The 12,307-nt window shown below is 42.9% G+C and overlaps 1 protein-coding gene across 2 annotated transcripts in view; it reads left to right on the top strand.

Moving 5' to 3' along the window:
• rnaset2l (ribonuclease T2, like) overlaps positions 1 to 12,307 on the top strand; it is a 54,563-nt gene that overhangs the window by 15,003 nt on the left and 27,253 nt on the right. For both annotated transcript variants that reach the window (XM_059640969.1, XM_059640970.1), the window contains exons 5-6: positions 427 to 484; positions 3,617 to 3,681. In XM_059640969.1, the coding sequence (XP_059496952.1) occupies positions 427 to 484; positions 3,617 to 3,681 (123 nt within the window). The remainder of the gene's footprint in view (positions 1 to 426; positions 485 to 3,616; positions 3,682 to 12,307) is intronic.

A 12,307-nucleotide genomic window follows, 5' to 3' on the forward strand; every position in this document is an offset into this window, starting at 1 on the left:
AGGTCCTAGCACCGACCCCTGTGGCACTCCACTAGTCACAGACCTCCAGTCTGAGAAACAACCTTAAAATATCACCCTCTACTTCTTAACATTGAGCCAAGTTTGAATCCAATTAGCTAGTTCTTCCTGGATCCCATGCAACCTAACTTTCATGACTAGCCTATTGTGCGGGACCTTGTATATCTTTGGATTGTGGGAGGAAACTGGGCCACCCAACAGAAACAGGGAGAATGTGCAAAGTCCACACAAGCAGTTGCCCAAAGGTGGATTTGAACCTGGGTGCCTGACTCTGTGAGGCAGCGTTTCTAACCACTGAGCCACCATGCCGCTTCTCAAATAAAATTGAATGAGTTGACTCTTATATTTGAGTTTCACTGGCCTCAACAGCTATCGAGAATTAAGTACAAAACTTTTATTTAATTCCAGGCCAGATGGGAAAGAATTCTGCAATCATACCTGGAAATTAACTCGAAAAGAAATTGGGGTAAGGAAAAATAATCAAATAATGTGTTCATGACACTTCTTCTGCCATGACATACCTTGCAGTGATGAACAATTATATGATACTGTTGTCCCCAAGGAAACAGCCCAGAAAAGTATTTTGATTCACCAGAGATCTGGAGGTACTGATGGATGAGATGGTTTACATTTACATGTTACTTTTCATAACCACTGGATTACTCAAAGTGCTTTACAGCAAATGAAGTAATTTTTAACTAACGAGCAGTGTTACCTTGCAGAAAATACAGCACCAAATTGAGGCTCATTAAAGAACTAAAATAAAGGGAATTAATGTCCAGATATTCTGTTTTTGAGGGATGAATATTCACCAAAAAGCCAAAAAGAGATCTCCCCTACTCTTTTGCAAAACAGATCCATGGGATGTTTTAAATTTACTTATCCAAGCAATGGAGCTTTGGTTTATGGTCTCATATGAAATATCACATCTTTGTTATTGTGGTGCTCCCTCAGTGCTGTACTGGAGTCTCAACATGGACATCTGTTTTCAAGCCCTGGAGTGGGATTTTAAGCTGGATCCTTGTGATTGGTGGCAAGTGTGTCAATATACAGCCACAGTTGACATGGGGAGAATAAATAATTTAAATAAACTAGCGTTTAAGTTTTTAATAAGTTGAGTTAAAGCAAGAATCAATGTCAAGAGCCTATCTATATCACCACAGGAAGTTTAATTCTGTGTTGTAAGCGGTAGAGATTTTGCATTGATTTGAACCGTGGAACCCAAATGCTAACATCTGAACCTACAAGAATCTCAGTTTGGCTGATGTTTCTAAGAGAAAAATGTAAACTGTATTTTTGTCACAGCAGTCAAGAGATTTGACAGTAAATATATCACACCACTATCACTGGGAATCAAACAAAGTTCAAAAATTCCAATATACAAAATTCATCAGTGTAAATGGATAATGATGAATGTTTTGGAAATAAACACTAACCATATATCAGAATTTCTGATAATTGGCTATTGGATTGGTAGATATTGTACAAGTTAAAAGATGAATCAAAGGATTTAAATTCCCATTTCATGGCAAGTGTTTACTAGAATGAGATACATGTCCCCAGTTTGCCATGAAGCATGGCAACTTTTCACATGCAATCTTCTGCACCTCATTTCATCAATTATGCAAACAATCTCCTCAGTGCCCATCTCATGGAGTTGTACAGCTAGAGAGGTGCAAGTGTTCACTGAAACTGGGATTTTGTGATATTCACGGGCTAGTGTCATCTGTAGTCTGCAGCTGGGTACCACTTTAGATGCCACAACCCAGGAATTGTTCTTGGCACTATGGTCCTGCATAGTTATCACCAAGAAAATGGACCAGAGAAGCACTTTGGTTTGCCATCAGAGACCTCAAGGTTCTGGTGGATCAGGTGGTGGTAAGGAACAGCATCGTGGCTCAGTGGTTAGCACTGCAGTCTCACAGCGCCAGGGACCTGGGTTTGATTCCACCCTTGGGTGACTGTCTGTGTGGCACATTCTCCTTGCGCTTGCGTAGGTTTCCTCCAGGTGCTCCAGTTTCCTCCCACAGGTCAAAGATGTTCGGGTTAGTTGCACTGGCTGTGCTAAATTGCCCATAGGGATTTGTAGGCTTGAAGGATTAATAGAACATAGAAACCCTGCAGTGTGGAAACAGGCTCTTCAGCCCAATAAGTCCACAACAACCCTTAGAGCATCCCACCCAGTCCCATCCCCTTATAACCCATCTAAGCTACACATCCTTGAACGCTATGGGCAATTTAGCATGGCTAAACTACCTAACCTGCACATCTTTGGACTGTGGGAGGAAATCAGAGTACCTGGAAGAAATCCACACAGACATGGGGAGAATGTGCAAACTCCACACAAACAGTCGCCCAGGGGGTGGGATTAAACCCAGGTCCCTGACACTGTGAGGCACCAGCGCTAACCACTAAGCCATCATGGGAAATGCAGGGTTACAGAGATAGAGTAGGTTGGTGGCTCTGGATGGGATGCTTTTAGGAGGGTTGATTTGGACTTTTGGGCTGAATGGTCTGCTTCCACACTGAAGGGATTCTATCATTCTATGAAGGATGTGAAGTAACTGCACAGAGGCCATCATCCTGTCACCAAGTCGCCCTGTGTTTACTTGTGCACAGTACACTGGCTGTGGCCAGCCAGCTCAGAGTCAGTCCCCTGAATGGAGGAGATTCTACATCCCCTGTTAATACTGGTGGGCCCAGGCTTCCAGATTGGCCCGGGTTAACGATCCCAATGAAGGATTTTGTAGTCCAGAGTTGTAGGCCCGGTCTTTTTCTTGTAGTTTTTCTGCAATGTTTCACCTCAGGTCTGGTTCCTCTGATTCAGACTCTGACACAGGCGGCGTGTACTGGACTGTAGCCTGTCTCTTGTGTCCAGAGCATTTCAGAAGGGACACACTGAAGCTTGGAACAACCACTGCAGAGATGCAATGGGGAATGATCACCGTCTGAGAACTTTCAGCCACAGCATACTGAGGGTCTGTAAACTGTAATACCTGTCAGGCCACGTGCCTCACAAAGCATGCAATTTAAAGCAGCACTTCAGAGTAACGATGTTATACAGAGAACTTCACACGCTATTTGTATTTTTACATTTTTTACTATGGGGTTGCATACTTGACATGGAATGTATTTGCTAAATATGAACACTGTCATAATCGCGTAAGTTGGATTATCATATGGGTTCCGTAATGTTCAAAACAAAGTGTTTTTCGCAAATTTTATGAATGAACTATATTTTTGGGAAGAAAAAGTTTATTTCCAAAGTAATGTTTTTCTTAGGCTGAAAATTCTTCATCAGCCTCATGGATATTATCACTTTATTCACAATAATTGTAGAATTTCTAAGTTCAGATCTGTTTCCTCTTATGTCAAAAATGCATACAAATTCTATCCCAAAGTCCTAAAAGGAACAGGACACAAGCAAATACATAACTCATCTCAGTTTTTATTTTGTTCACTCTTATACTATACTTATAAAGCAAAATGTTTGATGCTGTTGTCATACCTTTGCAACTTTTGTGCATGGAACATCAATGATAAAAATGGAAATCAGATTTTCAATTAGTCTTTTAACACTCTTGTAACTCTATTTCAGAATCTTTGGACCGATTTGCAGAAGTACTGGCCAAGTCTGATTAGTAACAGTCCTTTTAAGTTTTGGTAAGTAGTGTCTACCACAATGACTGCATGAATAGTTTTACAAGCTCCAAGCTGTCTATGATAGTGATTTCTCACTCCTGCCTGAACCTGTCTGATCAGGGACAGATTAGTGATGTGACTAATGGGGTAAATGGAATATCTTCTGTAACCCTCATGCACATTTTCATCAAGTGGTTAGACAGCAACATTGACAGATCTGAGAGCATGGTGCTGCCTTGTTCTCTCAGTCACCTGCTGTTGCACAGCAGGGTCAACGTTAACAGCAGAAGGGAAAAAAATGAGCAGTGGAAATAAACTTCATGGTTCTTACTTATGACTCTTAAATTATTCTATTCCCTCTCACATTTATTGGAAATAATGGAATATGTGCCAAAACCTTTGTAAGAAATAAAATTCTTGGTCCTATAACATGGTATAGTATCTATAAGCATTATCATATGTCACCACAACTGAATATTAATTAGAGATAACAAAGTGTGGAGCTGGATGAACACAGCAGACCAAGCAGCATCTTAGAAGCACAAGAGGCTGTTAAGATGTTGATAGATTCAGGAAAATTCAAACACTTCTGGGCTGGATTTCTTTTAGTTTGCCTGCTGGGATGCTGAAAGAAACACCAATATTACATTTCATATGATATTCAAGCAATAATACTTGATAAGTACAATATTCAGACTTAAACAGTCAAAAACATTTCAAATAAAAGCAAAATGCTACAGATGCTGGAGATCTGAAACAAAAAGCAATGCTGGAAAATTGAGCCTCAGGCCAGGCCCATCAGCAACCACAATATGCTATGAATCATGGAGAACAGTATTAACTAGTGTTTGTAAATTATACTGTATGTGCATACAATTCACCAGATGTTCTGGAACACCCAAATGAAAACAAGATGAGAGCACATTGGCAATTCAGAAGAAGAAATGACTGACAAGTATTCCCTTCAAGTGCCAAAACCTCACCACTGATTGCTTGCGTAATTGTGGGAAAGCACTTGCTTGTAGTGCTTATACTGAGAGATTATTTTCACTACCTTAAAAGTGACTGCCATTACTGTGTAAGTTTTATGCGTTGAATTTCCACTTTGCATCTATGAGTAGGTGCCTCCATGCTGTTTTAGGCTGCACCTCAGATGGGGGCCAAATGACCAGCAGCATCAACAACACTAGCAGCAGGACACTACCAAATGGGGTAGGAGCAGCAGCAGCAGCTTTCTCCTCACAAATCTACCTCCCTACAGTAGAAATGGGATGAGAGCAGCTTATAGAAGATGATAGCCACAGCACAGGCTGTACAAGAAAATGATCAGCTTCCTGGACATGTTGGAGCAGCAGTGCCTCAGGATGCTTGGGGTCTCACATCAGAGATGCTGACAAGTAGCTTTGGTGATCACCATCACACACAACCTTTTTATCTCAGTATCCTGCTGTACCACAGATATTGCAGGTCCTTGCAGTGAGCTGGACACAAACACATCATACTGATGCAACGTTTGTTATCAATGTCCACTTTACCACCAATTATGTCAGAATGAGCAAGTGCTCGGGTTTGCAGTGTTGGGTGGATTTCCCCAGGTGCAGCACATCATAGGCTACACACGTGTGGCATGTGACCATTAGACAATCAGATCATCAATGAACCAGAAAGGCTTTGACTCCATCAATGTGCAACTACAAAAAGACAACTGTACACAAGATTCATGGAAAACTGCCATGATGTATTTTTTCTTGCCCAGTTCACTGTCCCTGAGCAAAGCAAACATTCCAACTGGAAGCTCACAGATAACTGATACCCACTTTTTTTTGTTTTAGTCACTTGTGAGATAAGGGCATCACTGGCTAGCCAGGATTTATTGCCCATCCCTACTTGCTGTTAAGAAGGTGGTGCTGAGCTGCCTTCTTGAACTGCTACAGTTCATATACTATAGGCAGACCCACATTGCCATTAGGAAGGGGGTTCCAGGATTTTGACCCGGTTACAGGTAAGGAACAGCAGTACATTTCCAAGTCAGGATGGTGAGTGGCTTGGTGGGGAATTTGCAGGTGATGGTGTTCCCAAATATCTGCTACCCTTGTCCTTCTACATGAAAGTGGTCAAGGGTTTGCAAGGTGCTGCCTAAGGACCTTTGGTGAATTTCTGCAATGTGTCGTGCAGATAGTACACACTGTTGCTAATGAGGATAGTTGGTAGGAGGAGAGGATGCTTGTGGATATGGTGCCAATCAAGCAAGCTGCTTTGTCCTGAGCAGTGTCAAGCTCCTTGAGTGTTACTGGAGCTGCACCCATCCAGACAAGTGGAGAATATTCCATCATACTTCTAATCTATGCTTTGTAGATTGTGGCTAGACTTTCGAGAATCAGAAGGGTCTAGGTCCGAAACATCAGCTTTCCTGCTCCTAAGATGCTGCTTGGCCAGCTGTGTTCATCCAGCTCCACACCTTGTTATCTCGGATTCTCCAGCATCTGCAGTTCCTATTATCTCTGAGACGTATTAATCGCTGTGTATTTCTCACCTCTGACCTGACCTTTTAGCCATTGTATTTACATGCTGAATCCAACTGAATTTCTGGTCAATGGTGATCCCAAGGATGTTGATAATGGGGAATTCAGTGATAGTAACACCATTGCATGTCATGGGGAAGTGGTTAAATTGTCTCTTATTGGAGATGGTCATTGTCTGACATTGTACAACGTGAATGTTACTTGCCACCAATCAGCCCAAGCCTGGATATTGTCCTGATCTTGTTGCAGTTGAACATGAACTGCTTCAGTACCTGAGGCATTGTGAATGGTGTTAACCATTGCGCAATCATCAGCGAACATTTCCATTTCTAAACTTATGATGGAGGGAAGGTGATTGATGAAGCATCTGAAGATGTTGGGCCTAGGACACTACCCTGAGGATCTCATACAGAAATATCCTGAAACTGAGATGACTGAACTCCAGCAACACAACTGGCTTCCTATGTGCCAGGTATGACTATAAAAGTAGGGAGTTGGCTCTCTGATTCCCATTGATTCCAGTTTTGCTAAGGCTACTTGATGTCACACTCAGTCAACTGTGTCCTTGGGCTGTCATTCTCACCACACCTCTGAGTTCAGCACTTTTGTCTATGTTTGAATGAAGGCTGTATCAAGCTCAGAAGCTGAGTGGCCCTGGCGGAACCCAACTTGGGTGCCAAGGAGCAGGTTAGTGCTGAGCTGGCACTACTTCAGAGCACTGTTGATGAAACTTTGCATCACTTTACTGATGATCAAAAGTAGACTGATGTGGCAGTAACTGGCCAGATTGGATTTGTCCTTCTTTTAAGTATGTGACATTGTTGGGTAGATGCTAGCGTTGTAACTGAACTGGAACAGCTTGACTAAAGGAGTGGCAAGTTCTGGAGCTGAGTCTTCATGACTTTTGATGAATATTGTCAGGGCCCAGGCCTTTGTAGTATCTAGTGCCTCCATGTGTTTCTTGATATCATGTGAAATGAATCGAGTTGGCTGAAGACTGGCTTCTGAGAAGCTGGGGACCATTGGAGGAGGCTGAGATGGATCATCCACTTGGCATTTCTGGCTGAATATTGTTGCGAATGCTTCAGCCTTATCTTTTGCATGGATATACTGGTCCTTTCCATCATTGCGGATGGGGATTTTGGTGGAGCTTCTTCCTCCAATGAGTTATTTAATCATCTACTACTATTCGCAACTGGATGTGCAGGGACTGCAGGGCACAAATCTGATCCATTGGTTTTGGGATTGCTAAGCTCTGTCTTTCACTTTCTGCTTACGTTGTTTGGCACACAAGTAATCCTATTTGGTAGTTTCACTAGATTGACACCTCATTTCTAGCCATGCGTGATGTTCCTCCTGGTATGCCTTCCTGTGCACTCCACTGAACTGGGATTGACCCCCTGGCTTGATGGTAATGGTTGAGCAGAGGACACACCGGACCATGAGATTAGAGATTGTGTTGGAGTACAGTTCCGCACAGTTGGTGGCCCACAGCACCTCATGGATGTCCAGTCAAGAGTTCCTAGATCTGTTTGAAGTTAGTCCCATTTAGCATGGTGATAGACCCACACAACACAATGGAGGGTATTCTCAATGTGAAGGCAGGACTTGGTCCCCACAAGGACTGTGCGGCGGTCGCTCTTACCGATAATGTCAGGGACAGATGCATTTGCAGACTCTACTTTGGAAAGGATGAGGTCAAGAATGTTTTCCCTCTTGTTGGTTCCCTCACCACCTATCACAGACTCAGTTTAGCAGCTGTGATCCTTAGGACCTGACCACCTTGGTCAGCAGTGCTGCTACCGTGCCACACTTGGTGCTGGATATTGGAATGTGAAAGGTGACAGTTTTGAGCCATGAGAAACCTAAATAATGAACAGAGCCTGTGGACAATGACTCCATGGAGATGGGAAAGGGGACAATGAAGACACCAGTGTTGATTCAGCTCATGGCTGAGAATGTCACACTGCAAGGCGCCTTCCTGATCACTTGTGGTAAAGTAAGTCTAAATACAAAGTAAAAACCTGTCGGAAGCTAGAGCAAATGGATTTGCATTGATATAGATTCCAGTTACATCCCACAAACCACTCAGAACACCTTGACAATAACAATGATGCGCAGTGACATTTGTTGTGTAGGTACATGTGGCATGTTTTGTTTGGCAATAAGTAAATCCTGAATCAAAAAGCTTGAAGGGAACAGTTCCCTTGGGGGTTTACCCAATTGCCAGTTAGAGTTAACAAAGTGTGGGCCTGGATGAACACAGCAGGTCGAGCAGCATCTTAGGAGCACAAAAGCTGATGTTTCAGGTTTAGACCTTTCATCAGAAAAGATGAAGAGTCTAGGCCTGAAACGTCAGCTTTTGTGCTCCTAAGATGCTGCTTGACCTGCTGTGTTCATCCAGCCCCACACTTTGTTATCTTGGATTCTCCAGCACCTGCAGTTCCCATTATCTCTGATGCCAGTTAGAGCTGCTGACACCTGGGGAAGAAGCTGCCACTCTGAGGAGACTCCCCAGTGGGTTAGCATTGGAAACTGCAGGGTGTTCTCTTGCTCTACTGTGGGACAATGATACCCACAGTTGTGTCTGAGAATATTATGCTGCCAATATACCTTCAATTGGCAGGGATAGGCACCTACACTTGCCCCTCTAGCCTCTCCGTTTCCACTTCTATTTGGTATCCACGTATCTAAGGGTTGCTGAGGTGTGAACCGGAAACTTTGGTGATGACCCAGAACACTTCAGACAGTGCATGGGGAGCTGATTGCAAATATTGATGCATTGCTGGCAATCCCATCTTTTTATCTGTTTAGAGTGTCAGCTACCCAGAGGATTTCAGGGGCTGAAAACATTGATGGACAACAACAGCAGCAAAAGTAAGGAAAGGCTTTCATTTAACTAGCATCTTTCACTATCTCAGGACATCTCAGAACACTTTACAGCCAACGCAATACCTGGTGAAACATTGAATCTCTACAGTGGATTCAGCCCATTGAGTCTGCACTGGCCCATTGAAGGTCATCCCATTCTGTCCCTGAAACCCTGCATTCACTATGGATAACCTACACAGCTCGACACACTATGGACAATTTAGCATGGCCAGTCCACCCAAGCTGCGACACCTTTGGACTCTGGAAGAAAACCAGAGCACCCAACAGAAACCCACACAGACACAGGGACAATGTGCAGACTCCACACAGACAGTTGCTGGAGGGCAGATTCAAAACCAGGTACCTGGTGCTGTGAGGCAACAGTACTAAGCACTGAGCCATCAAGCAGCCCTGAAGCATGATCGTAGTACAAAAAGCCATATGATGATGACCAGAAAATTTGATTTTTCAACATTGATTTAGGAATGAAGATTGGTTAGTGCACTGCCCCCATTTTACCTTTACTTATTCATGGGATATGGGTATTACTGGTAAGAGATAATAGAAACTGCAGATGCTGGAGTTCCTACTATCTCTGAAACAATCTACACCCTATTACTGGTAAGGCCAGCATTTGTTGACTTTCCCTAATTGCCCGTAAATTGAATGGATTGCTTTGTCATTTCTGAGGGCAGTTAAGAATCAACCAAATTGCTATGGGCCTGGAGTCACAGAAAGGCCATGCCATGTAAGGATGGCAGATTAGTGAAGCAAATGATCATACTGGAATCGAAACATTAACTCTGTTCCTCTGTCCACAGACACTACCAGACCTGCTGGGTTTCTATGCACTCTCTGTCTGTATTTCAGATCTTGAGCACTTTGGTTTTATTTGACTGAAGTGAATGGGTTTTCCATCCAGTCATGATAATTGTCGTAATCTTGAAGGGCCAGCTTTATTTACTGTATTTACCTTCCACTAGCCACTGTGGTGGGATGTGAACCCAAGTTCCCAAAGCATTTACCAGGGCATCTAGATCAAAATAGGAAAGATGTGGATGCTTTGGAGAGGGTTCAGAGGAGGTTTACCAGGATGCTGCCTGGACTGGAGGGCTTATCTTATGAAGAGAGGTTGACTGAGCTTGGTCTCTTTTAATTGGAGAAAAGGAGGAGGAGAGGGGACCTAATTGAGGTATACAAGATAATGAGAGGCATAGATAGAGTTGATAGCCAGAGACTATTTCCCAGGGCAGAAATGGCTAGCACGAGGGGTCATAGTTTTAAGCTGGTTGGTGGAAAGTATAGAGGGGATGTCAGAGGCGGGTTCTTTACACAGAGAGTTGTGAGAGCATGGAATGCGTTGCCAGCAGCAGTTGTGGAAGCAAGGTCATTGGGGTCATTTAAGAGACTGCTGGACATGCATATGGTCACAGAAATTTGAGGGTGCATACATGAGGATCAATGGTCGGCACAACATTGTGGGCTGAAGGGCCTGTTCTGTGCTGTACTGTTCTATGTTCTATGTTCTAAAAGACTTTACGACTAGGCATTACCACTAGGCTTTTTCCTTTTTTGTTCATGGGGTTCACTGGCTGGGCTGGCATTTATTTCTTATCCCTAACTGCCCTGGAAAAGGTGGTGATGAGCATCCTCCTTTAACTGCTGCAGTGTATATAGTGTAGATTTACCAGGATGTTGCTGGGGTTGGAGGGTTTGAGCTATAGGGAGAGGGTCAAAAGGCTGGGACTATTTTCTCTGGAGCATCGGAGGCTGAAGGGTGACCTGATGGAGGTTTATAAAATCATGACAGGTATAGATAAGGTGAACAACCAAGGTCATTTCCCCAGGGTAGGGGAGTCCAAAACTAGAGGGCATAGGTTTAAGGTGAGAGGGGAGAAATTTTAAAAGGGACCTGATGAGTAACTTTTCATGCAGAGGGTGGTGTGTGTATGGAAGGAGCTGCCAGATGAGGTGGTCGAGGCAGGTACAATTACAGCATTTAAAAGGCATCAGGATAGGTACATGAATAGGAAGGGTTCAGAAGGATCTGGGCCAAATTTTGGCAAATGGAACTAGATCAGTTTCGGATATCTGGTTGGCACGGGCGAGTTGGACCGAAGGGTCTGTTTCTGTGCTGTATAAGCCTATGACTCTAAAAATGAAAGTCATATGACAAGCAGATGTATCACTCAGCAAGCAATTGTCATAATGAAGTTACAGATCTGCTCCTTCAATAGACTTGGAGGAGCACTTCGATAAGGGCCATTAAGATCTCCGTGATGTTTGTGGTATGCAGACTTAATTTCAAAAAATGCTTTTATCGAACCTGTTTGGATGTGGCATGATATATCTCTTTAGCCAACAAATCTACTGAGATCTGGACCTTCAGGAATAGCAAGGTGTACAGCGTACAATATATTCAGAAGATAAGGAGGAGAATGAGGAATGGATGAAGACAATATAACAGCAGCAGTGCACATTTCTGCCCAGGATGGTTCGAGTTACCATTATGGCAATGGAAGGAGTTGCAAGTAGTGCAAGTGTTATTAGGTGATCCCTGGCTTCCATGTCCCCTTTCATCATCATCCCTCCTGTGATTTAAATACTAAATAAAAATTGCAAGAACTGCAGATGCTGTAAATCAGGAACAAAAACAGAAGTTACTGGAAAAGCTCAACAGGTCTGGAAGCATCTATGATGAAAAAATCAGACTTAATGTTTCAGGACCTGTTCTGAGGAAGGGTCATAGGATCCAAAATGTTAACTCTGATTTTTCTTCACAGACACTGCCAGACCTGTTGAGCTTTTCCAGCAACTTCAGTCTGAGATTCAAACACGTCTGTTTCATATAAAGACTTGGTGTTACTATCCTACATGCAACGCCCTCAGATACTGAAAATCATTCCATGACATTAGTCCTAATTTTTTCTGTAAATGAGTTTTGTTTTAATCCATCAATGTCTACAGCGAAAAGTTTATACAGTTGCTTTTTTTAACTGAAGACCTGATCAACATTTGGTGTCATTTTTCTTGTGTGACACAGAAACCTGATAATGTAATTTCTTCCCTCACCAACAGGAACAGCGTTTTTATTCTTTAATGGAATATCTTATTCATAGAAATCAAATGTTAAAAATCAAAAGCCTCCACCGAATCTGATGACACTCTATTCATGTAAAGAACGGTGTAATTTGCCACTTTTTTATCTGTGACTACACAAATAAAATGTAGTGGGTATGGTTAGTTTTCCGAAG

This window comes from Stegostoma tigrinum, chromosome 39 (assembly GCF_030684315.1).
Source record: "Stegostoma tigrinum isolate sSteTig4 chromosome 39, sSteTig4.hap1, whole genome shotgun sequence".
Taxonomy (NCBI): Eukaryota; Metazoa; Chordata; class Chondrichthyes; order Orectolobiformes; family Stegostomatidae; genus Stegostoma; species Stegostoma tigrinum.